The following is a 21,137-nucleotide window of genomic DNA, read 5'->3' as shown; positions in this document are numbered from 1 at the left end:
CACTTTCATTGTGTGAAAAGAACTATTGTATTCCTATATTCTGGAAAGCTGCTTCCAGTGAGTTAGTCCTGCCTAGGCGGCTCTCACTTTGTTCTTTTAGAGCTTCATTTGATCTCTTTCAGCATGGTGGTCCAGCACTGACTATTGGTTGTACTGAGAGTCAGATATCATCACTTAAAAGTTTTGTTTTGATTAGAAGGGAGGCTGAGTGTTTTTGTGGTGCTCTCTTTGGTGTGCTGGAGCTCAGCAGCTCCCCTGGTACCTGAATTTCTCAGCTGCAGACTCAGTGGAAACAGTGTCTTTTAGCAATATCTATGAAGCTATGTGTACTTCAAAGACAACTCCTAAAACCTAGACCCAAAGTGTCATTTTCATCTCTGAAGAAACAGAGTGTGTGCTATCTGAGAGTCATAACCAGTTGGGTTCAGAAATAAAACCAGCTGAGAGTCCAAAGAGCACTGTCAGGACCAGGTCGGGCTGGGGATTTGGGGGCAGGGAGTAAGGATAGCTTACAAAAAACACCTTGATACACACATCTCTCTGTTTTTACAGTTTTCAGGCTTTCTTGGCATAAGCTTAGTCTTAATTTCATCTTCCTGAGGCTTCTCACACAGAAATACAGATTAAGTGCTACTCTGACATGGGTCACCCCTGTTCATCTGCCCAAACACTGCTATGTCACAAGAATTGTTTGCCTTTTATACAGACAGTTCTTCCCTTCTAATTCCCTTAATATGCACAGGTAAAGCAGAAAGATGGGTATAGATATGCATAGATAGAGACATCAGTTCTTGGTTGTTGCCTAGGAACAGCAGCGGGGTTGCTATTAGCAATAACACACTGCTGCTGCTGGCCGTTGAAATTCCTGGAAAGCTTTATTTTTAGCTCTTCCTAGTTGTGAAAACCTGGTCAGCACAATGTGTCTGCTAGTGGCATCGCTGGCGCGGGAGAAGCACAACTGCCTGATAGGAGCTCTGTGACCACAGCATTTGAATACCACAAGGCAGGGGCTGGGTCTGTGGAGTGCGGGAGCAGGAGCGGGTACTGATACAGAGCTGGCTTCCAATAACATGCATGTGGGTTTAACCCTAGTCCCGGTTCTTACACCCTCCCCTTGTAGCTCTCAGATTCTGCCCTAATTTCCATGAGAGTCCAAATACCTCTGTTTTTTTTTTTTTCTCCCCTGCTTTGCCATATTTAAAAATGGGTATAATACAACGTGGAAAATGCCCAGGCAAAAGCTACCCATTCCCATTTAGTACCTGTAGCTCTTTAGGTGTTACTGGTGGAAGGCATTATGTTCCAGATACAAAAGTTTTGTGGGCTGCTGAAAGCATAGCACATGCTACACCTTTTGTACACACATGTGCACACAGCAATTGAATCCAGAATGTAGCACTGATTATTTGAAACACACACCTTGTGACTCTGCCATGAGAAATATGGTACAGGGGCAAGTGATTCTAAGTGCTTCTCTTCAAGGAAGCACATAAAGGGAAAAGCAGTGAATTCCAGCACAAAACAATTGTGCACAAGGTGCATCTCACCTGACAGCTATTAACATTTTCTGTACCTGCAGTAATGACTTTAACCTGGTTGGCAGCAGTGATATGCCACGTGCTGAGCTGCATTCTTAAATCCTTGGTTCACTCATGGGTAGTTAAGTGTGGTGCTCCAGTCATCTGCTGATAGATGAATTATTCGTCTGGCAGATAGTCACCCCAGCCCTTCCTGTGGGTGTAGGCATATAATTGGTGGTGTACCCCGGAATGGGAAGCATTATGCTGGCTAAGATACTGAGACAGGAGTGTCACTGGTGTTTCCTTTCTGGCAGAGCCATGGCTGTGTTTATCAAAAGCAGAGTTCATTTGGTCTAGTTCTTCTCGTTCTGGTGGCAAGTTACTTAATAGCATAAAAATGTAGAGCAAGCAGGAACAGGAAGGGACAGGCAACGGAGCACTTGAGCCACACTGATTAATACCCCAACTTCAGGGAGTGTGGGTAGCACTGTGCCCGAATAAAGTAATAGATAGGGACCGGACAATTTGCAGCGTGTTCCAGCAGGCGCCTGTTTTCAAAACAAACTTGATAAGAAACATTTATGCTTCAGGGTGAACTGATGCAGGTAGGGAAATGCAATAGCGTTATGTGTAATTGCTTCATAGACTCATAGAATGGTTTGGGTTGCAAGGGACCTTAAAGATGCTACAGGCAGCGACACCTTCCATTAGACTAGGTTGCTCAAAGCCCTGTCCAACCTGGCCTTGAACACTGCCAGGGATAAACACTTCCAGAGTTTAGAAACTCTGCCAATGATTCAACAGCATGCATATTAATCTGCAGCAGCCTGTTTCCCTGCAGGGCTCCCTGCCAAGTCCAAAGGGGAAGAGTTTTGGCATGGGATGGACTGTGCAGGGAGTCCCTGGGGTACAGATTCAAAGCAGGCCCAAGTCTTTTTTGTTGTAACAGCAATTCCACGTTGCATGTTGGCTGTAATTAAGAAATACCCTTATTGCAACAGTGCTGCAGCGGGGGGGGGGGGGGGGGGGGGGGAAGTGAGCTTCAGCCTGAAGCTCCAGGGTTGCCCCGTGTTATTTGTCACAGGCTTGCTGTGTGCTACTGTGACTCGGTTTCCAGCTGGGATGTCAGGCTGACATCTCATCCCTCAGTGGTAGCAGTAGCAATACTCAGCGTGCAGTGATTTTCCAGTCCGCTGTTTTTGCACGCAGCTGCCCAGGGTTGCACAGGCAAGGCAGAAAGCTGCAGAAGTTGTTTGGTCGTGCTGCAATGTTCAAAAGGTCAAAGCAGGCAAAGAACCAGCTTGAACCCCAGGTTTGTTTTGTAATGGTTGAAGGTGTTGGCAGAGTAGCCTTGAGCTTCAGGTGCCTTGGCGCTGCTTTGATACACCGCGCGGCAGCGGGGCTGCGCTTCTAAGACGCTGTTGCATCCCGATGCCCCTTTCAGAGGGTGAGGCGGGCCCCGGCGCTCACTACTCACGCTGCCTCCATCCGTGTCTCCGTCCCGGCGGGGAGCGGAGGGTGCACACCCACCCAGTACACACACCCTGGCACAGGCCCGCCCTCCTAGGGGCTGGCACCGGCCGGGAGCTGCGGCCGGGAGCGGAGGATGCTGCTGCTGCCGCGGCTGCTGCCGCTGCTGCTGCTCTCGGAGGGGCAGGCGGCGGTGCTGCGGATGGGGCTGCGGGGCACCCCCCGCGGCGAGGTGAGCCCTGCTTTCCTCTCCCTCACCCTGGACGCCAGCCTGGCCCGCGACCCGCGCTATGTCGCTCTGCTCAGGTGAGCCGTCTCCCGCCCCTTCTGGGCTAAGGAGAAAGTAACCCAGGGATGAGGAGCAGCATAGGGGTCCCCCCAGGAGGGCCGTCCAGGGCAGGCGGAGAGCTCCGCAGACACGGAGAAGAGAGCCCGGGCATCCCGGCGGGGAGTCGGCAAAGGCGCTGCTGCCGCGGAGAGGGGAGAGGGGGGGGAAAGGGGGAACCCCATCCCTGGAGCTGGGGCCGGCTGCTGCATCCGCCCTGCTTCAGGATGCCCTGATTTCGCCCTCCCGGGGCAGCAGCAAGGCGGTCCCTGCCGTGAGTGCTCGGGGAATGAACGGCAGGGCCGGTGGGTGGAGGGAAGGCGCAGCTCGAGTGGTACTCGCTGGAAGCAGCACGGGGATAAACTAGGGAGAGGAGCTGCTTTGCGAGCAGAAAAAGAGAAGGAAGCCGCCGAGCAGAAGGGTTACAAATGGCAGAGCTGCTAGCCCTGCCGCCCGGCTTTGCAGGCATTTGCCGGGGCGCTGTCAACATAAAGCCGAGTAAATGCTGAAGATCTGTCACCATCAAAGCTGAATCAGGAGATCCTAAAAATGAAGCCTTTTTTATCCCCTTGGGTAATGCTGAAACTGCGAAGTGATGATTGTTCCTGCCTGTTCTTTTGGCTCTGACCCCTCCCGCCTTTTCTTCCCTGCTTTTTCTCTAGTTTTTTTTTGTACTCTGTTCCTTTTGACTGTACCTTTTTGGGGGGCAATCTTAATTCTTTCCTTTTTGTCTGTCTGATCCCATTTTTTGACCCTACAGTACTTTTCCAGTCCTGATCTCCCTTCTCCCACCACTTTTATCTTTCCTCCTCATCAAAGTGGGGAGAAAACAGCTTTATTGGAGAGTGCTCACTTGGGTCTCCAACCCCAACCAAACACCTTGGGGTTGGGTTTGGGGCCCGCCCTGCCTCCACAGGGAGCGGGAAGTACTTGGTGGTCTCTAATCTGCTGTGTGTCACCACCAAGCAGATAGTGCTGGTGTGCCTGGTGTTCTCTGATGCCTTGTGGTTTCTCCCAGTGAAGGCCAGTGTCGGTGCTGCGTGTTGAGTTATTTTACAGACCTGCTTTGCTAAAGCTAACACGTGTCCCAGCATGGACTTTTAATCTCTCTTGGGTACAAAAGTGATTGCTTTGGGTCTCATTGATGGAAATGGGGACTGATGGTGTGAAGTCAGCTATACATCCACCTTCTCATGGGGCAGGTATGTATAAGCAAAACCAAAAAATCTAGGGGAGAAAGATGCTTTGCACAAAAACCTCAACCCCTATTTTGGAGTATGGCCTTACTTTGCCCCAAGATTTGACTCCCTGTCTGTGACTGTGTTCCCCAGATGTTCCACATCTGCTTCTCTCTACAGGGTAACCCCAGGTCACCTACTGCAGCACGTCCTCTGAGTACTTGCCATGTTTAGTCTCTACCCCAAAGCCATAGTCTGCATGAATACAGTGTTTTTCTGTTTCCTGGTTTCCCTCCCTCAGCAATCCCAAACTGCGTGCCCTGGCGACAGCCCTGTCCCCAGGCTTCCTGAGATTTGGTGGCACCGAGACAGACTTTCTCATCTTTGATCCCAAGAAGGATTCAACATCGGAAGAAAGAATCATCTGGGAACTTCAGGCCCAGCAAGGTAAACCTGGCATCAATGTATTAGACTCAAAACCATCCTTGGTTTAGGAGATGACTTTGATGCAGGCTGGGGATGCCACAAGGGCACAGCAGCAGTGCTGGGAGTCCTCTACAAAGTCAGCATTGTTCTCTGTGGAGAGAGGGTCTGTGGACCTTCAGCACTGTCAGTGGGAGGAGCTGTGTCAGCCATGGGAAAGCCAGGAAGGGTGTGGGGGATGTCATGTCCACCCTGGCTTCTGCTGGGACTCCCCCTTTGCTGCCCGTGCTCCGTGCAGCAGCCTTGGTAGCTCCCCTGCACCCTGGGACACAGTCAAGGCCAGCTCAAAAATCTGTGGTTTCATTGTGAAAATCAAGTCACGGACAGAAGGAATAATCTGATGAGAACAGAGTGTCTGTTTTCTCCATCTTGGCCAAAGCCAGAGCTAGGCTGGGGGCGCAGCCTTGCCCTCCTGTTGCTTCGACATGCCAATGCAAACCCACAGGAACACTGCCAACTGCTCGAGCTTGGTCCTGGTGCATGAGATTTCCCGCTGCATTAGAGTCCAATTACTCTTTAAACTTAGCAAAGGCACATAAACCCTTCTAGAGGTGTTTCAGGAGAAAAAATTCCCATCTATTCCTGCATGACAGCACAATTGTACATCACTGTATGGTGATGCTCAGTTTTGAAGTCAAGTGGTACTTTTACCCCTGTTCCACTTTGCTGAGCGGTTGCCTCCTCTCTGAGATCATAAGCTGTGACTCCAGATCATGCCTTCCTCTCTGGTTACGGCTTGTTCCTGCTTACATGCTGAGAAAAGACATGAGCTTTGAAGAACTGGTGTCTTATGACTCCTGCTGGTGGTGTTGTAAGAGCCATATGGGGCAGTCAGTGCTTTCCCCTGCAGGAGACAGGCAGCTCAGGAAGCATTGTGCCGTATCTGCTCACAGCAAGGTGGGCCTTGCCATGCCACTGCAGGCTGGGGTGGCTTATCTGCTCCTTGGGCACGACAGCCCATACTTTGACAGCTCACTGGAACAAGGGTTTCCGGCTGATGCTCCAGCTAAAACAGTTTATTGTGTAGCCACAATAGCAGCCTCCAGAAGCAGAGCTTGGTCTTCCTCCACTCTACCATTTCCATCACCCTAAACTGGGAAAGACACATTACATACATACTTATGCACCATATATTTATAATATGTATTTATGCACAAAGCCAGACCTCTTTTTCTATGTGGTTAACATTGTGGAAGTATGGATGCGTTTCACTGAAGTGCACAACTGGCTCTCAGCCTGGCATCAAGCCATTGGGCTTCCTCCTGAGAGATATGTCTCTTTGTATGCTGGTCTCTGGCTGTGAACATGAGGACTTAATTGCAATCAACCTTCTTCTGCTCTACAGAGGCTTGTGGCTCGAGGCCTGTGTTTGCTGCTGTTGAGAGGCTGCTGCTGGCCCAGTGGCCCAGCCAGGAGAAGCTGATTCTTGCGGAGCATAACCGGAAAAAGCACAAAAACACCACCATTACAAGTAAGACCTCAGTGGATTTTTCTGCTTGGGTTTATAACAGGGGGCTGCAAATCTCTGCCCTGTGGTAAAAGGGTCATAGGCTGTCAGGAGCTGAAGCCACTGTAAAATAAACATTTTGCCCACTTAGAACAATCATAGAGTCACATAATGGTTTGGGTTGGAAGGGATCTTAAAGCTCATCCAGTTCCAACCTCCTGCCATGGGCAGAGACACCTTCCACTGGACCAGGTTGCTCCAAGCCCCGTCCAACCTGGCCTTGAAGGAAATATTCAAAGAAATCTTCTTATACTGCCTGCCACCTCATATTTAATAGTATCCTGCTGGATATCCTCGCAGGACAATGTGTAGCCAAGTCTGGGCTGTTTTGTCTAGCTGGGGGAGCTAGGTGCATCTGCAGCACCAGGCGAAATAAATACAGGCAGTAAAGATAGTCACTTGGCTGGAGCTCAACTAGCACACCATAACCTTGATATAAACATCCCCCCTTTTCCGTCTGTGCAGGGAATACCCTGGACATTCTCTACAGCTTTGCAAACTGCTCAGGGTTTCACCTGGTCTTTGGGCTCAATGCCTTGTTGCGGAAAGATGGCTTGCAGTGGGACAGCTCCAATGCCCAGGCACTGCTGGACTACTGCGCCTCGCGGAGGTACAACATCTCCTGGGAGCTCGGGAATGGTGAGTGTGAAGCCTGCTTGTGGGTCAGGCCAGCAGTCACCTGAAAGGCACCACCACAGGGTATGGGCTGGCAATTCTGGATGTTTTGGATGACAGTCCATAAAGGCAAGGTGATGCTTTATTGGGAAACAGTAAGGTCTTAATTTGCGAGGAGGGATTGCACAGAAGGCCCAGTAAGTGAGCCAATTGAAATAATTTTGCTCTGAGATGAGGTGGATGATGCTGTTCAAGGTACAGGATGTCACCTGGGACAGAGTACTGGAGAGCAGCACACTTGTTGCCTTCAAACATCTCACCTGCACCATGCCAGATCAGGCATAGGGGGTTGGTACTCTCCCAGTGGAACAAGCTGCCCTATTTTGTGCCCCAAAACTCGAGCAGGGCGCTGATGCACACGTATTTTCTCCAGAGCCCAACAGCTTCAGGAAGAAATCCGGTGTCTACATCGACGGCTTCCAGCTGGGGCAAGACTTTATTCACTTGCGCCACCTCCTCAGTAACTATACCCTCTATCGGCACGCCAAGCTCTACGGTCCTGATGTCGGGCAGCCCCGGAAGCACACACAGAGACTGCTGAGGAGGTGGGACTGCGGGGCCCTGCAGCACCCCCGGGGTGGGCAGCTGTGGGTAGAAGTGGCTTGTCTGCACCCAGATGCAGTATGGGCATGAGGAGGCATCGGGGCAGGGTTTTGAGGGTTTTCTGTTCCAAACCAATACTAAGGATGTACAACTGGATACATCCTATTTGAGAACTAATTTCCTGATTTACCTTTGAATTAGACACATGGATTGTTTTTCTTTTCCCTTGACTGGGTATGACTGAAATCTTACCTGCATGCATGAGCTCAAGGCTTAAACGCTCAGCCAGTTGGAACAAAGATGCTAGCAGTACTTCAGTGACCCACACACCTCTCAATTGAGCAGTGGCTGTGTTAACAAGGGCTTTTCATACTAGAAATCTCTGTGTGTTACACAAGCATTAATTCATCCTCCCAGCAACCTGCTGAGGCAGCCGGGCTGCCCAAAGCCCATTTAAAAGCCATCACAAGTGTGGCCCCAAGGCAATTCACCATCACTACTGCCAGCTGACGGGAGAGGAGAGGGCTGTGCAGGGCAGTTCGCTCACGGGTGGCTGTGACCCATCACCAGTACTAACCTCTCCACTGCATCCCTTCTGGTTGCAGCTTCCTGAAATCAGGAGGGAAGGTGATCGACTCTGTCACATGGCACCAGTAAGTAATGCTCAGATACCATCCTCGCTCTGCTTACTGCCTGTTTTCTTTGCAAAATGTCAATCTGAGCACCTCAAGAGGAAGGAGGGGGTGCAACACCCCTTTCAGCAGTTCCTCAGGTGCCTCTCCTCAGACTGCTCCACTCACAATAAGAGAGGGATTGAGGGAGCGCTACAGAAATGCAGAAGGTCTCCGAAGAGTCTACTTGGTGCACAGACCCAAAAGCAGTGCTGGAGGATTGTAACATAAGCACAGCAGCAGGGAATGCAATACGTCCAAGACCATCATTTTGCCTGCTAAATATGTGCATTGAGAAAAACATAAGTGGGATGTGGAGAAAAGGATGGCACAGCAGCTTTATTTCTCAGAAGAGTGTGAGGGGGTATCACAGCTTTCCCCTGCATGATGAGAGTATCTGCAATGGTTGAGCCTTTTCGCACATGCTGTATTTTGACATGTACCAAAAGCTGGTGAGATCTGAGCAGCAGTCCTGGTTGTCTCTAAGCTTCAAGCTGCCAACCCTTGCAAATGAAATGCACTTTCCCATGGGAAGAAGGGGGTGTCACATGAAAAGAAAAGCGCGTAGCTCAGACTTACTTGGCAGAGATGCCTCTGCTGAACTCCTGCACGAGAGAAAGTTTTTAACGTAAGGTTTAAACAACCCATGGGTGACTGGGCTTGGAAATGGAGTCAGTACTCCTAACATCAGTGCTCTCCTTGGCATTAGAAAGTTTGAACCTAATTGAGTGAAAGCTTTGCTCTCTAAAAACAAATTCAGAGAGTCACCGATGACCCTGCTGCAAATGCACTCAACTCCTTGTAAAAAATACAGCAGAAGCCGTGTTAGCTGATGCGTTACATACTGCTTTTCCTCTCTATATTTACATCTGTTTGATACAAACAGAAAGCCCTGCAGGTCTGGCTGACCCTTACCCATAGGAAAGTGCTAGCAGCTTCTCCTGTTCCCTTACATTTGCTCTCCAAGTCAGCTTGGGCTGTGTGTGTATAACTTGCCCTCACATCCCAGCCACAGGGCAAACAGCGCTGGCAAAGCCCCAGCCCTTTCCTCTTGTGTCATGGCTTAGAGAAGCAGTTTTAAAGTGCTCGGGTGTGCAGTGGGGCAAGCTGTCCCCAGGACACCTGCCATGAACTCCACGTGTTTGAAAGTGATTTCTATGTGAAGGTGGTTTTATTCCCAGAGCTGAATGCAGAGCTGATATGCAGCAGTCAGTAACAGTGACAGAAGATGCACATGCTTATATTATATATATGTATAAATATATGACTTATCTATTTATTCTGCGCAGCCAGCAAGGCATAAAATGTGTCCTCTCCCTTTCCTGGGCTGTTCTTGCCCTTTGGTTGTCTTTGCTTTAAATGGGCATGTGTTATTTTCTTTACTAATTTAGGATTATCAGGTTTTAGCTTCCTCTTGTGGTTGGAAGACTTCAGCTACTTCTGGTAGGACTGAGTGTCAGTGTGATGAAATGTAAAAACCACACTGATCCTAATTTCCGGTTCTTTATATGGATAAACCAGACTTAAAAGCTCTTCTGCTCATGGTGGAGGGCAACCTTCATCCCACAAGGATGCCTCATTCCAGTTCCCTTCCAGGTAGATAGCCAAAACACTCCTATAGAGGGACAGAAAGAGGGATCTGGTTTTTAATATATAACTTGACACAGTAAAGCAAGTAATCACATACGAGTGTCAGACTGTTCAGCAAGAGAAGTCTTACAGAAGCTGGCTGTTAGTGATATTTTCCTTGTTCTAAATAAGTTGATGCAAAAAAACCCTGCTACTTCTGCTGATCAAAATTTCTGTGATACCCTGGCTCCATCGAGGTAATACCTGATAATCCCTTAAATACAAACAACACACACATCTGGAAAAAGAACTGAACAGAAAACCTGTGCTGTGGATAAATGTATCAAGCAACCAAATACTTCTGGTGGTGTTTTGTGCCAGTGCTGGTATTTTTTTCTTCATTTTGTGTGGGTTTTTTCCATTTCCAGTTACTATGTGAATGGACGAAGTGCAACAAGGGAGGATTTCTTGAGCCCTAAAGTGCTGGATACCTTTGCCACAGCTGTACATGAAGTCCTGGAGGTGCTTTGTCCTGTTTATTCATTCCCATGTTCAACTTTCAGAGCATTAGCAGAGAATCCAGAATAAAGTAGGGTTTCTCACTAGCGATAAATGGGGATCTTAAAAGCCTGGGTGCTGCTGCCACTGTAAATCAAAAACAAAAGAATGCATCACGCACCTACAACATTCTCATTTATCAATGTAGTTATTACTCAGGGATGTAATTTATGGTCATAACCCCATCCTTACCCTGATTTCTCTGCATTTTGAGATCCTGAGAACAGTATAACTTAGGGTATACCACTACTCAGTGCAAGACTTACAGAACCTGGCTTTTAGAAATGTTCGCCTCATTCTACATGCATAGATCTGGGTATTTTTGGAGAGAAGAAAGCAAATCTGCTTCTAGTCCTTTTGATCAAAATTTGTGTGACATCCCCCTCAGTTGGTGTAATCCCTTAAATGCAAACCTCATATGCAGGCTGGCTAAAGCATAAAATTTTGATTGCCTACTATTTCCATAGCCAACAAACTTAACTGTTGTCCCTTCCTCTTCTTCCCTATGCCACACTGGCCAGATTGTTGATGGGACTGTGCCCAACAAGAAGGTCTGGCTGGGAGAGACGAGCTCTGCCTATGGAGGGGGAGCTCCCAGGCTGTCCAACACTTATGTTGCTGGCTTTATGTGAGTACCATGTCACAGGTGTGGGGAAATGTCACATTTCACATGCTGAAGGGGGTTTATACCTGCCCCATGGGAGGAATGCCTCCCTCAGGCTTCCCGGGGAGGACAGGCAATGAGTGCATTGAGTATCATAATCCTCCCACTGCTCCCTGTGTGCTTCCCTACAGATTCCTAAGACAAATGGGAGATAAGAAGCATTAGAAAGTTGTATTTCTGCCCTTGAATCTGCAAATGCAAACTCCATCCTTTTGTGACTATGGAAAGTCATTCACAAAATGGGTGTCCTTTTCCAAAGTCATCCTTTGATCACTGTGCGATAACTAACCCAATGGAAATTTAGCTATAAAAACTATTCTCTCCAAGGACTCCAGTTGCAGAAACCTGTTGAAGTGAAAGAAATCAGGCTTTTCTTATCACTTTGGTCGGTTTGTAGATTCAGGGAGATAAAATTGCATGAAAATGTACAATTCATGCTTTAAAAATGAACCAAAACCATGGATGCAATGTATTTTTTCACCCTCCTATGAGGCATGATGATATTCTCATCAGGGCCTTGTGAGTCAGCAAGTCAAAGCCTGGTAGTAGCAGGCAACCTTGCTGTTGTAATAATTTCTCTCAGCCCTCAGGCCCTTACCCAGTTCAGGAGCATCCACTGCCACTCCTAGTTTCCACTGCCTGCAAACAGGGGAGCGGAGCAACTGTTCCCACCAGCTCTGACCTCCAGAGGTGGTCTGGGATTATATTTTAAGGTAATCAGTGCAAGACTTGAATTGAAATCAGTTGTCTGATTCTTAAGGAAGTCAGTATCCTCCCCTAATTCTTGCTCTCCTACTTCTGGCTCTGGTTGGAGAGGGGCAATGGTGGTCAGCTGAGGTCAGCAATTCCATCTGCATGATATTTGCCTTATCTTTTTTGTCAGGTGGCTGGACAAACTTGGGCTTTCAGCCAGGCAGGGGATTGACGTGGTGATGAGGCAGGTTTTCTTCGGGGCAGGGACCTATCACCTGGTGGATGCCAACTTCGAGCCTTTGCCGGTATGTATGCAACTCCGCTAATGCCGTCTGAATGGTGTGTGTTGCACAGGCAACTCTGGATGTGGAGATACAAGTCAGCTACTTTAACATCACCTTTTTTTTGTACGATAGTCACAGTTATCCTTGTACCTAAAGTTAGGCCATGTTTCATTATAGGTTCATGTGTTATATATCTATAGGTACAAGATGTTTACTGTAACCTCAGGGATGTGGCTAGTCTTCGGCATAGCAGAGGCTGATTGCTGGGACATGTCTGCATACAAATCAGAGCATCACTTGTGGAGTTCACAAGGCTTTTTCTGGATGGAGAGTTTTGGTTTGTGTACTTCTCAGCTGAGCGATGAGTAGTTTCTAAACGGAAGTGATAGGAGGTATTATAATAATTATATCCCATGTGAAAAAAAGCCAATATCAAGTCAAGACTCAACCATTTCTTAGGTCATGAACATATTAAGCCCTCAGTACTGGCTGAAGAATAATTAAATGAAAACATAGAATCATAGAATCATAGAATAGTTAGGGTTGGAAAGGACCTTAAGATCATCTACTTCCAACCCCCCTGCCATGGGAAGGGACACCCCACACTAAACCATGCCACCCAAGGCTTTGTCCAACCTGGCCTTGAACACCACCAAGGATGGAGCATTCACAACCTCCCTGGGCAACCCATTCCACTGCCTCACCACCCTCACAGTAAAGAATTTCTTCCTTATGTCCAATCTAAACTTCCCCTATTTAAGTTTGAAACCGTTACCCCTTGTCCTGTCACTACAGTCCCTAATGAAGAGTCCCCCCCCAGCATCCTTGTAGGCCCCCTTCAGATACTGGAAGGCTGCTATGAGGTCTCCACGCAGCCTTCTCTTCTCCAGGCTGAACAGCCCCAACTTTCTCAGCCTCTCTCCATACGGGAGGTGCTCCAGTCCCCTGATCATCCTCGTGGCCTCCTCTCGACTTGTTCCAACAGTTCCATGTCCTTTTGATGTTGAGGACACCAGAACTGCACACAATACTCCAAGTGAGATCTCACGAGAGCAGAGTAGAGGGGCAGGATCACCTCCTTCGACCTGCTGGTCATGCTCCTCTTGATGCAGCCCAGGATACGGTTGGCTTTCTGGGCTGTGAGCGCACACTGAAGCTGGCTCATGTTCATTTTCTCATCGACCAACACCCCCAAGTCCTTCTCCGCAGGGCTGCTCTGAATCTCTTCTCTGCCCAACCTGTAGCTGTGCCTGGGATTGCTCCGATCCAGATGTAGGACCTTGCACTTGGTATGGTTAAACTTCATCAGGTTGGCATCAGCCCACCTCACAAGCGTGTCGAGGTCCCTCTGGATGGCATCCCTTCCCTCCGGTGTATCAACCAAACCACACAGCTTGGTGTCATCGGCAAACTTGCTGAGGGCGCACTCAATCCCACTGTCCATGTCACCGACAAAGATGTTGAACGAGACCGGTCCCAACACCGATCCCTGAGGGACACCGCTCGTTACCAGTCTCCAGCCGGACATGGAGCCATTGACCACAACTCTTTGAGTGCGGCCATCCAGCCAGTTCTTTATCCACCGAGTGGTCCACCCATCAAATTGATGTCTCTCCAATTTAGAGACAAGGATGTTGTGTGGGACAGTGCCGAACGCTTTGCACAAATCCAGGTAGATGACGTCAGCTGCTCTGCCCCTGTCCATCAGCTCTGTAGCCCCATCGTAGAAGGCCACCAAATTGGTTCAGGCAGGATTTCCCTTTAGTGAAGCCATGCTGGCTGTCACCAACCACCTTGTTGTGGCACCTCATGTCCCTTAGCATGCCTTCCAGGAGAATCTGCTCCAAGATTTTGCCAGGCACAGAGGTGAGACTGACTGGTCTGTAATTCCCTGGGTCATCCATTTTCCCCTTCTTGAAAGTGGGGGTTATATTTCCCTTTTTCCAGTCGTCGGGAACTTCACCTGACTGACATGATTTTTGAAATAGGATGGCCAGTGGCTTAGCAACTTCATTCGCCAGCTCCTTCAGGACCCGCGGATGGATGTCGTCAGGTCCCATGGACTTGTGTATATTTAGGTTTTTAAGATGGTCTCGAACCAGATCCTCTCCTACAGTGGGCCTAGGGTCTTCATTCTCACAGTCCCTGTGTTCACCTTCCAAGACTTGGGTGGTGCAGTCAGAGCCTTTACCAGTGAAGACCGAGGCAAAGAAGTCATTAAGAACCTCAGCCTTCTCCAAATCCAGGGTAGCCAGTTCTCTCGATATCTTCCAGAGGGGGCCTATGTTGTCCCTAGTCTGTCTTTTATTCACTGCGTACCTAGAGAATCCCTTCCTGTTATCCTTAACATCCCTAGCCAAGTTCAATTCTAACTGGGCCTTAGCTTTCCTAACCTGGTCCCTAGCTTCCCGGACAACATCCCTGTATTCTTCTCAGGCCGCCTGTCCCTGCTTCCACCTTTTATAAGCCTCTTTTTTCCTTTGAATTTTCCTGAGCAGCTCCTTATCCATCCAAGGAGGTCTCCTGGCCCTCCTGCTGCACTTCCTTCTAGTTGGGATGCAGCACTCCTGAGCTTGTAGCAGGTGATCCTTGAATAACAACCAGCAGTCTTGGGCCCCCCTGCCCTCTAGGGCTGTATCCCATGGAACCTTACTGAGCAGGTTCCTAAAGAGGCCAAAGTCCACTCTCTTGAAGTCCAGGGCAGTGAGCTTGCTGCACGCTCTTCTCACTGTCCCGAGGATCTCGAATTCGACCATCTCGTGGTCACTACAACCAAGGCTGTCCTGGAGCATCGCATTTCCAACCAGCCCTTCCCTGTTGGTGAGCACGAGGTCAAGCATGGCACCTCTCCTTGTCGGCTCCTCTATTACTTGCAGTAGGAAGTTGTCTTCCACGCAATTGAGGAACCTCCTGGGTTGCTTGTGTCGGGCTGTACCTTCCCTCCAACAGATGTCAGGGTGGTTGAAGTCCCCCATGAGAACAAGGGCCTGTGAGCGTGAGGCTGTTCCTATCTGCCTATAGAGCACTTCATCCACAGATTCCTCTTGATCAGGCAGTCTGTAACAGATCCCCACAGTAATGTCCCCCATAGCTGTTCTCCCTTTAACCCTGACCCACAAACTCTCTGTCAACTGCTCACCCGTCCCCAGACAGAGTTCCATACTCTCCAGCCTATCCCTAACATAAATAGCAACTCTCCCTCCCCGCCTGCCAGGCCTGTCTTTTCTAAAGAGCCTATAACCTTCCATTCCAACACTGCAGTTGTAGGAGCCATCCCATCATGTTTCTGTGATGCCTACTATATCATACCCCTGTAGACGTGCACACATCTCTAATTCCTCATTTAGTATAGTTGGATTTATTAGGAAATAACATTCTGCTGTGATGAAACATCATTATTTGAACAGCATGTTTTTTTCTGCTAGTAGCACTTACCTTGGGGTGAGAGGATAGCATCTTTCTTTTTAGCTTTCCTCTCATTCTTTTGCTTCTAAGTTGTGATTTTCACAGGTTCATAGCAACCATCTGAGACGAAACCCAGCATTCAGGGGTTTTCTGTCCTGCCTGTTCGTCTGGTCCCTATGCCAGGGACTGGGTTGCCAGGCTTATTACTTTGGGCTTTTTATTTCCTCATTTAAAACAGATTTAATTTGGACTGAAAGGACATGCCTTTGTTCGTCACCTACAGGCAGTACAGACGCTAATCAAGCAAATAATGCTTTAGAGGCAGGGAAATCCAAACCCAGTTCCATCAGTGTTAGTTAGCAGGGAAATGAAGAATCACAGCAGTGTCAGGAGGCTTGCAGAGGAGCTGAGCATGCAAGCTCACAGACTTCATAGAGGAAAAGTAGTGGTGAAGATGTAAAAGGAAGCAGACCTGAAAAACATAAGCCTGCACTGGGCCTGCTCTCAGGCACTGTCCTGGAGTGTCAGAGGATTAACTCTATGACTGGTGTTCAGCGATTAATCCTGAGACCTGTTCAAAAGCACCGTGTTAGTGAAAGGTATGGAAGTTGTTGGGGGCCTCCTGGCATTGTGCCTATGAACTGGGCGCAAGCTTTCCTGCTGGCAGGGCAGCTTATCCCCTGTGGGTTCAGCCCTGAGGTGCTCTGTGCCCTGCAAAAGGGAGTTTCCAAGGTGCAGACAGTCTCTCCTCCACAGAGATTTGCGTGTGAAGTGAAAAATCACTCCAAGGTACCTTGTAAACACAGCTGCTCTGCAGCTTGGAGCAGGGTTTTCTCTTTAGCTGTGCTGTTTGTGGGAACTTGAATAGATATGGTGAAAACCTTGGAAAGGAAAAAAAGTATGGGGGAAAAAAAAACCTGAAATTACCAGCAAAATTAATGCTGTTAAGCACTGTGTGGAGTATCTGGCATGTACAAAAGTGCTCACATGTGGTTTTGTGCCTCCCAGGATTACTGGCTCTCGCTCCTCTACAAGAAGCTGGTGGGTACCAAGGTGCTGCAGGTTGGCCTGACAGGAGCCGACGAGAGGAAACTCCGTGTCTACCTCCACTGCACAAACCCCCTCCAGTAAGCCACCAGAAAGGGTGAAATATCCCAGAACCTGAGCCTATGGCCATCCCTAGGCCAACAAAAGCAATCTGGGACAGCACAAGGATGCCATATATCTATGAAACCTTTCTCTCCTAATCAACACCATCATCTACTCTTGCCTTGCAGCCCAAAATACAGAGAAGGGGATGTGACGCTGTTTGCCTTAAACCTGTACAATGTTACCCAACATTTGCAGCTACCAAATCACTTATCAAGTAAGCACGTGGATCAGTACCTCTTACTGCCTCATGGCAAAGCGAATATCCTTTCCAGGTAAGTGCAATTCCTCCTGTCTCTGTAGAAAGGATCGTGAGTAGACTTCAGTGTCCTCTGAAGCCTCACCTTGTTTGATGTGCAAGGTGTGGGGTGGCAGGAAGAGGTTATCATTCAGTCACAGAATCATAGAATGGTTAGGGGCACCTGGAGCTTTTTCTAATAAGGTCTGACTTCTGTTAAATCAGGTCTCCGAAAAACCAGGCTGCTGAAAGCTTGCTGAGGTATGAGGACACTTGTTTGATGCTAATTGGGAAGCTTTTTCCTAGCAGGCTTCAGGGCTCCGGACCAGCTGCTAAAGTCCTTTTTCTTTGCCACAAGCACAGGTATATTGCTTTTCCAAGCACTGGCTCCTCATTTACAGCAAGGTGTTCAGGCTTTGTGTGGTTTCTGTTTATTGTTACTGCTAATGCGTCAGCACAGGAAGGATCTGCTCTGTGGGCATAGAAGATATTTTAATATTTGCAGGAGAAAAAACAAAACTTGTACTTTTCAAAGCCTGTTCTGCTGTTGACCTCACTAGAAGAGTAAGAAACATATACTTTTCAACTTGCGTGTGCTATGGAGTCCTTGCAGAGGGAGTGCTGCAGATGCTGATTGTGTGCACACATAAACCCTCAAGGGAAGTTTAATTTGGCTTTGGGCTGAGTTTATGTTTATACTCAGATTCAGAGCTGTTTGTGCTCGATAGCAAACAAAACGCAGCTGCCAAAACAGTGTCTCTGTCCCTCTCCAGGTCTATTGAGCTGAATGATTCAGAGCTGTTTGTGCTCGATAGCAAACAAAACGCAGCTGCCAAAACAGTGTCTCTGTCCCTCTCCAGGTCTATTGAGCTGAATGGCCATGTGCTACAGATGGTGGATGACAAAACACTGCCAGAGCTTACTGAAAAACCCCTTGGTTCCGGCAGCATCCTCAGCCTTCCAGCCTTCTCTTACGGCTTTTATGTTATCAAAAACACCAAAGCTATTGCTTGCATTTAAATGGTTAATGCACACAGGAGAAATGTAAAGCACTTGGCTAGTAGGGAAGTCTAATCCTAGAAATTCACGTTTCTACCATGAGATTTAATTCTGGCAAGGGATGCAAGTATGACGGCACCAGTATGATCTCTGTGCTGGGGAAGACATGAGATCCCACTGGGTAATATGTACATGAAAGATGCTTGTTAAGATCCTGGGAAAATTATCCAGGTAGAGCAAGCCCAGGCAGGTGTTGGTTTTGCTCTTAATCCAGCCTGGATCACTGCACTTGCACCCAGGGCCCTTCTCCATGCCATGTGCAGAGCTGCATCAGCTTCTCACACTGCCCTTGGGACTTTGCCAGGTGGGAATTGCAACCTCCACTCTCATTTCTGCAAGCTCAGTTTTCAAAGCAGTTCCTTTGAAAGCTTGTTTTCAGAAAGGATGAGCAAGGGGTTTATTTTAGCTGTACAGTTGTGATTTTGCCGGCACCACGTGGGGAAGCCCAAGGAGGGGTTGTGATTGCTGAGGGCATCCTAGGGTGGAAAGCAGAGATACAAAGCAAACCGAGGTTGGGGTTAGCTGCAGGGGAAAATGCCTTGCCGAGAAACCAGGCCCTCGGCAGTGATTGGGGCAGCACTTTACGTTTGTCCCAAGCTAGGAGGTTCGGTCACAAGATGGAGCTATAGCCATGTACTTTCCAAAGGCGAGCTTGCGGTAAATCAGTGCAGATAAAGGAATGCTCAACCTCCACCACCCCGCAGGAGGTTCAGCTGGAAGGGACTTCCTTGACCCTATCTGTAGGTGGAGCTCTGCTTCACACTCCCTAAGTCGCTCAGGTCCTCAAGGAAATGTGATAGTAAAGAGACTGAGCAAACCACCTCGACCATCAGAGGGGCATCAGTGGCCTTAGACAATTCAGGAGACAAACCCGCCCATCAGGCTGACATTCTTCCTGCAGGGCAAACACCAGTTTTGGCCAGAAACCTGTGTTGGTGGTGCCTTTTCTTCCCTAGCCGTGCCTTCCCCATGCACACCCTGCTGCAGCTCAGTGTGCCACTGACTGCTTTCCTCTGCCATGCGGGCTGCTGGTCTGCAGGGGAGCAAAACCCCTCAGAGAATACCTGTGGGCTCCTCCTGCATGTGTTGACTTGCATCTACTTTTCTTGAAGACATATAACCCATGCCACTGTCAATGCCTCATGGTATTTTGAGCACAGCAGGGGAAAACAACACCACACCACTGTATTTCACTTCTTAAGCTTTAAGAGGATGCTACCAGCTACACGGGGTTTCAACACAGGGAGGGAGGGGACATGTTTTAACAAGAAGACTTTAAAACCAGACAAACTTCTGAAGCCGTGATGAAAAGTTGCACAATAAAGATGTCATATTTAAGTTCAGCGTTTCAAAGAAGCGTTTGCACCCACAGTGCAGACACATTCTCCGAAGAGCTATGTACCAGGAGGTAATATAGATCAGAAATGAGAATAAAGAATGCTAAATTCATTTATATTGTCCAAGTTCACTACGAAAAGATAGCATAAAATGAAGTGGAAAGTCTTACATACTGTCCACTTAAAGTTAGTAATATAGAATTATTATAATAATTTACAACTAAGACATCAAAATGATTGTTTGCCTGGTAGCTTCTTTTTAGAACTTTTCTAACAGTTTTGCTTGTTCCAATGCTTGTGACTTTTATATTTGAAGGTTTTAATTAAAGCGATTTATACTGGTTTTTGGCAACTTGCCTTTTTCTCAAGACGCTTTTTTTCACATACCAATACCACAAAAATCCCTCCATTCCTTTTGGTCACACATCATCTGCACTTTGCATGATTCTCAACAAGAGTAACCTGAGTAAGTAAAAATTAAAGAAATCATACCTAGGCTGGTGTGTTTCAGTTGTACTGAGTCAGACAGAGGGGTCACCTCCACCCCACTGTTTGACTCAGACACAGTACACGGGCTGATTAGCATGCAAGAACTACTAGGAGGGGTACAGGGAGGTCTGGGTGCGCAAGTGACAGCTGCTCTGGCTTCCCCTCCCAGATACGTCTCCTCTGAGCATGCAGTCTGGTTCTTCACATGGCGGGTTGGTGAGAGGTATCATTCACAGCTCGTGTAACCACTTTCGACTTAAAAAGCTCTACACACACCCAGGTGGCTTTGCCGCATAGAATCGTTTGTGTTGGAAGGGACCTTAAAGATCATTTATTTCCAACCCCATGCCATGGGCAGGGACATCTTCCACTTGACCAGCTTGCTCCAAGCCCCGTCCAACCTGGCCTTGAACATTGCTAGAGATGTGGCAGCTCCAGCTTCTCCATCCAACCTTTTGTAAGTCTCAGTGAAGAATTTCTTCCTAGTATCTAATGTAAATCTCCCCTGTTTCAGTTTAAAGCCATTCCCTCTTTACCTATCACTACTTGCTGTTATAAAAAATCTCTCTCTAGCTTTCTTGTAGGCCCCCTTTAGGTATTGGAAGGCTGCTGTAAGGGCTCCCCTGAGCCTTCTGCTCTTGTGGCTGAACAGCTCTCTCAGCGTTTCTTCATAGGATAGATGCTCCAGCCCTCGAAGCATCTTTGTGACTCTCCTCTGGACTCATTTCTACAGCTCTGTACCTCTCATGCTGGGGCCTCAGAGCTGAATGCAATACTGCAGGTGAGCTCTCATGAGAGCGGAGTACAGAGGGAGAATCACCCCTCTCAACCTGCTGGTCGCACTCCTTTTGATGCAGCCCAGCATATGCTTGGCTTTCTGGGCTGCAAGCACACACTGCTGGGTCATGTTGAGCTTCTTCACAAAGTGACTTCTCTTTACGAAGTGTTGTATATTAAGCTGATAGCTACTGTTAGCTCTGTGTAAACAAAGCAGGAGTGAGACAAACGTAGTAAATGAGACATTGGATTCCAGCACAGCAGGACAGGTATGGTCAGACCCAGAGCTGAATATCACCCTTGCAGGCCCTGTCTGCAGCAGCACTGGCCCCATGAGCACCTTATCCAAGAGTTTTTTCCCCTCTGTGAATGCTATAAATTTTGGGGTCTTGAACTTAAATATATGTGTGTGTGTGTGTGTGTGTGTGTGTGTGTGTGTGTGTGTGTGTGTATGTGTATACACATACATATATACACACACACACACAGAGACAGATTTATCTGAAACCAGGAGCAATTCTCTCACACACGTTCCAATTTGCT

General features: G+C 48.2%; 1 protein-coding gene across 3 annotated transcripts; it reads left to right on the top strand.

The window, feature by feature from the left end:
- Positions 1-3,065: 3,065 nt before the first annotated feature.
- On the top strand, positions 3,066-19,671 carry HPSE (heparanase). 3 transcript variants are annotated; one of them, XM_080639097.1, is made up of 13 exons: positions 3,066-3,296; positions 4,795-4,940; positions 6,322-6,447; positions 6,949-7,122; positions 7,532-7,703; positions 8,307-8,354; positions 10,370-10,463; positions 11,021-11,127; positions 12,047-12,161; positions 16,554-16,672; positions 16,823-16,969; positions 17,158-17,295; positions 17,793-19,671. In XM_080639097.1, the coding sequence occupies exons 1-13, from the start codon at positions 3,127-3,129 to the stop codon at positions 17,950-17,952; spliced, it is 1,716 nt and encodes a 571-aa protein (XP_080495223.1). In that variant the 5' UTR covers positions 3,066-3,126; the 3' UTR covers positions 17,953-19,671. The 3 variants fall into 3 exon arrangements, with proteins under 3 accessions (XP_080495223.1, XP_080495224.1, XP_080495225.1); XM_080639098.1 differs by lacking the exon at positions 17,158-17,295 and having other exon boundaries at positions 3,070-3,296; positions 17,706-19,671; XM_080639099.1 differs by lacking the exon at positions 17,158-17,295 and having other exon boundaries at positions 3,075-3,296.
- The last annotated feature ends 1,466 nt before the right edge of the window (positions 19,672-21,137 follow it).

Source organism: Psittacula echo, assembly GCF_963264785.1.
Source record: "Psittacula echo genome assembly, chromosome: 1".
Lineage (NCBI taxonomy): Eukaryota > Metazoa > Chordata > Aves > Psittaciformes > Psittacidae > Psittacula > Psittacula echo.
Note: the sequence above shows the minus strand (reverse complement) of the source record. Positions and strands in the feature narration are given on the sequence as shown.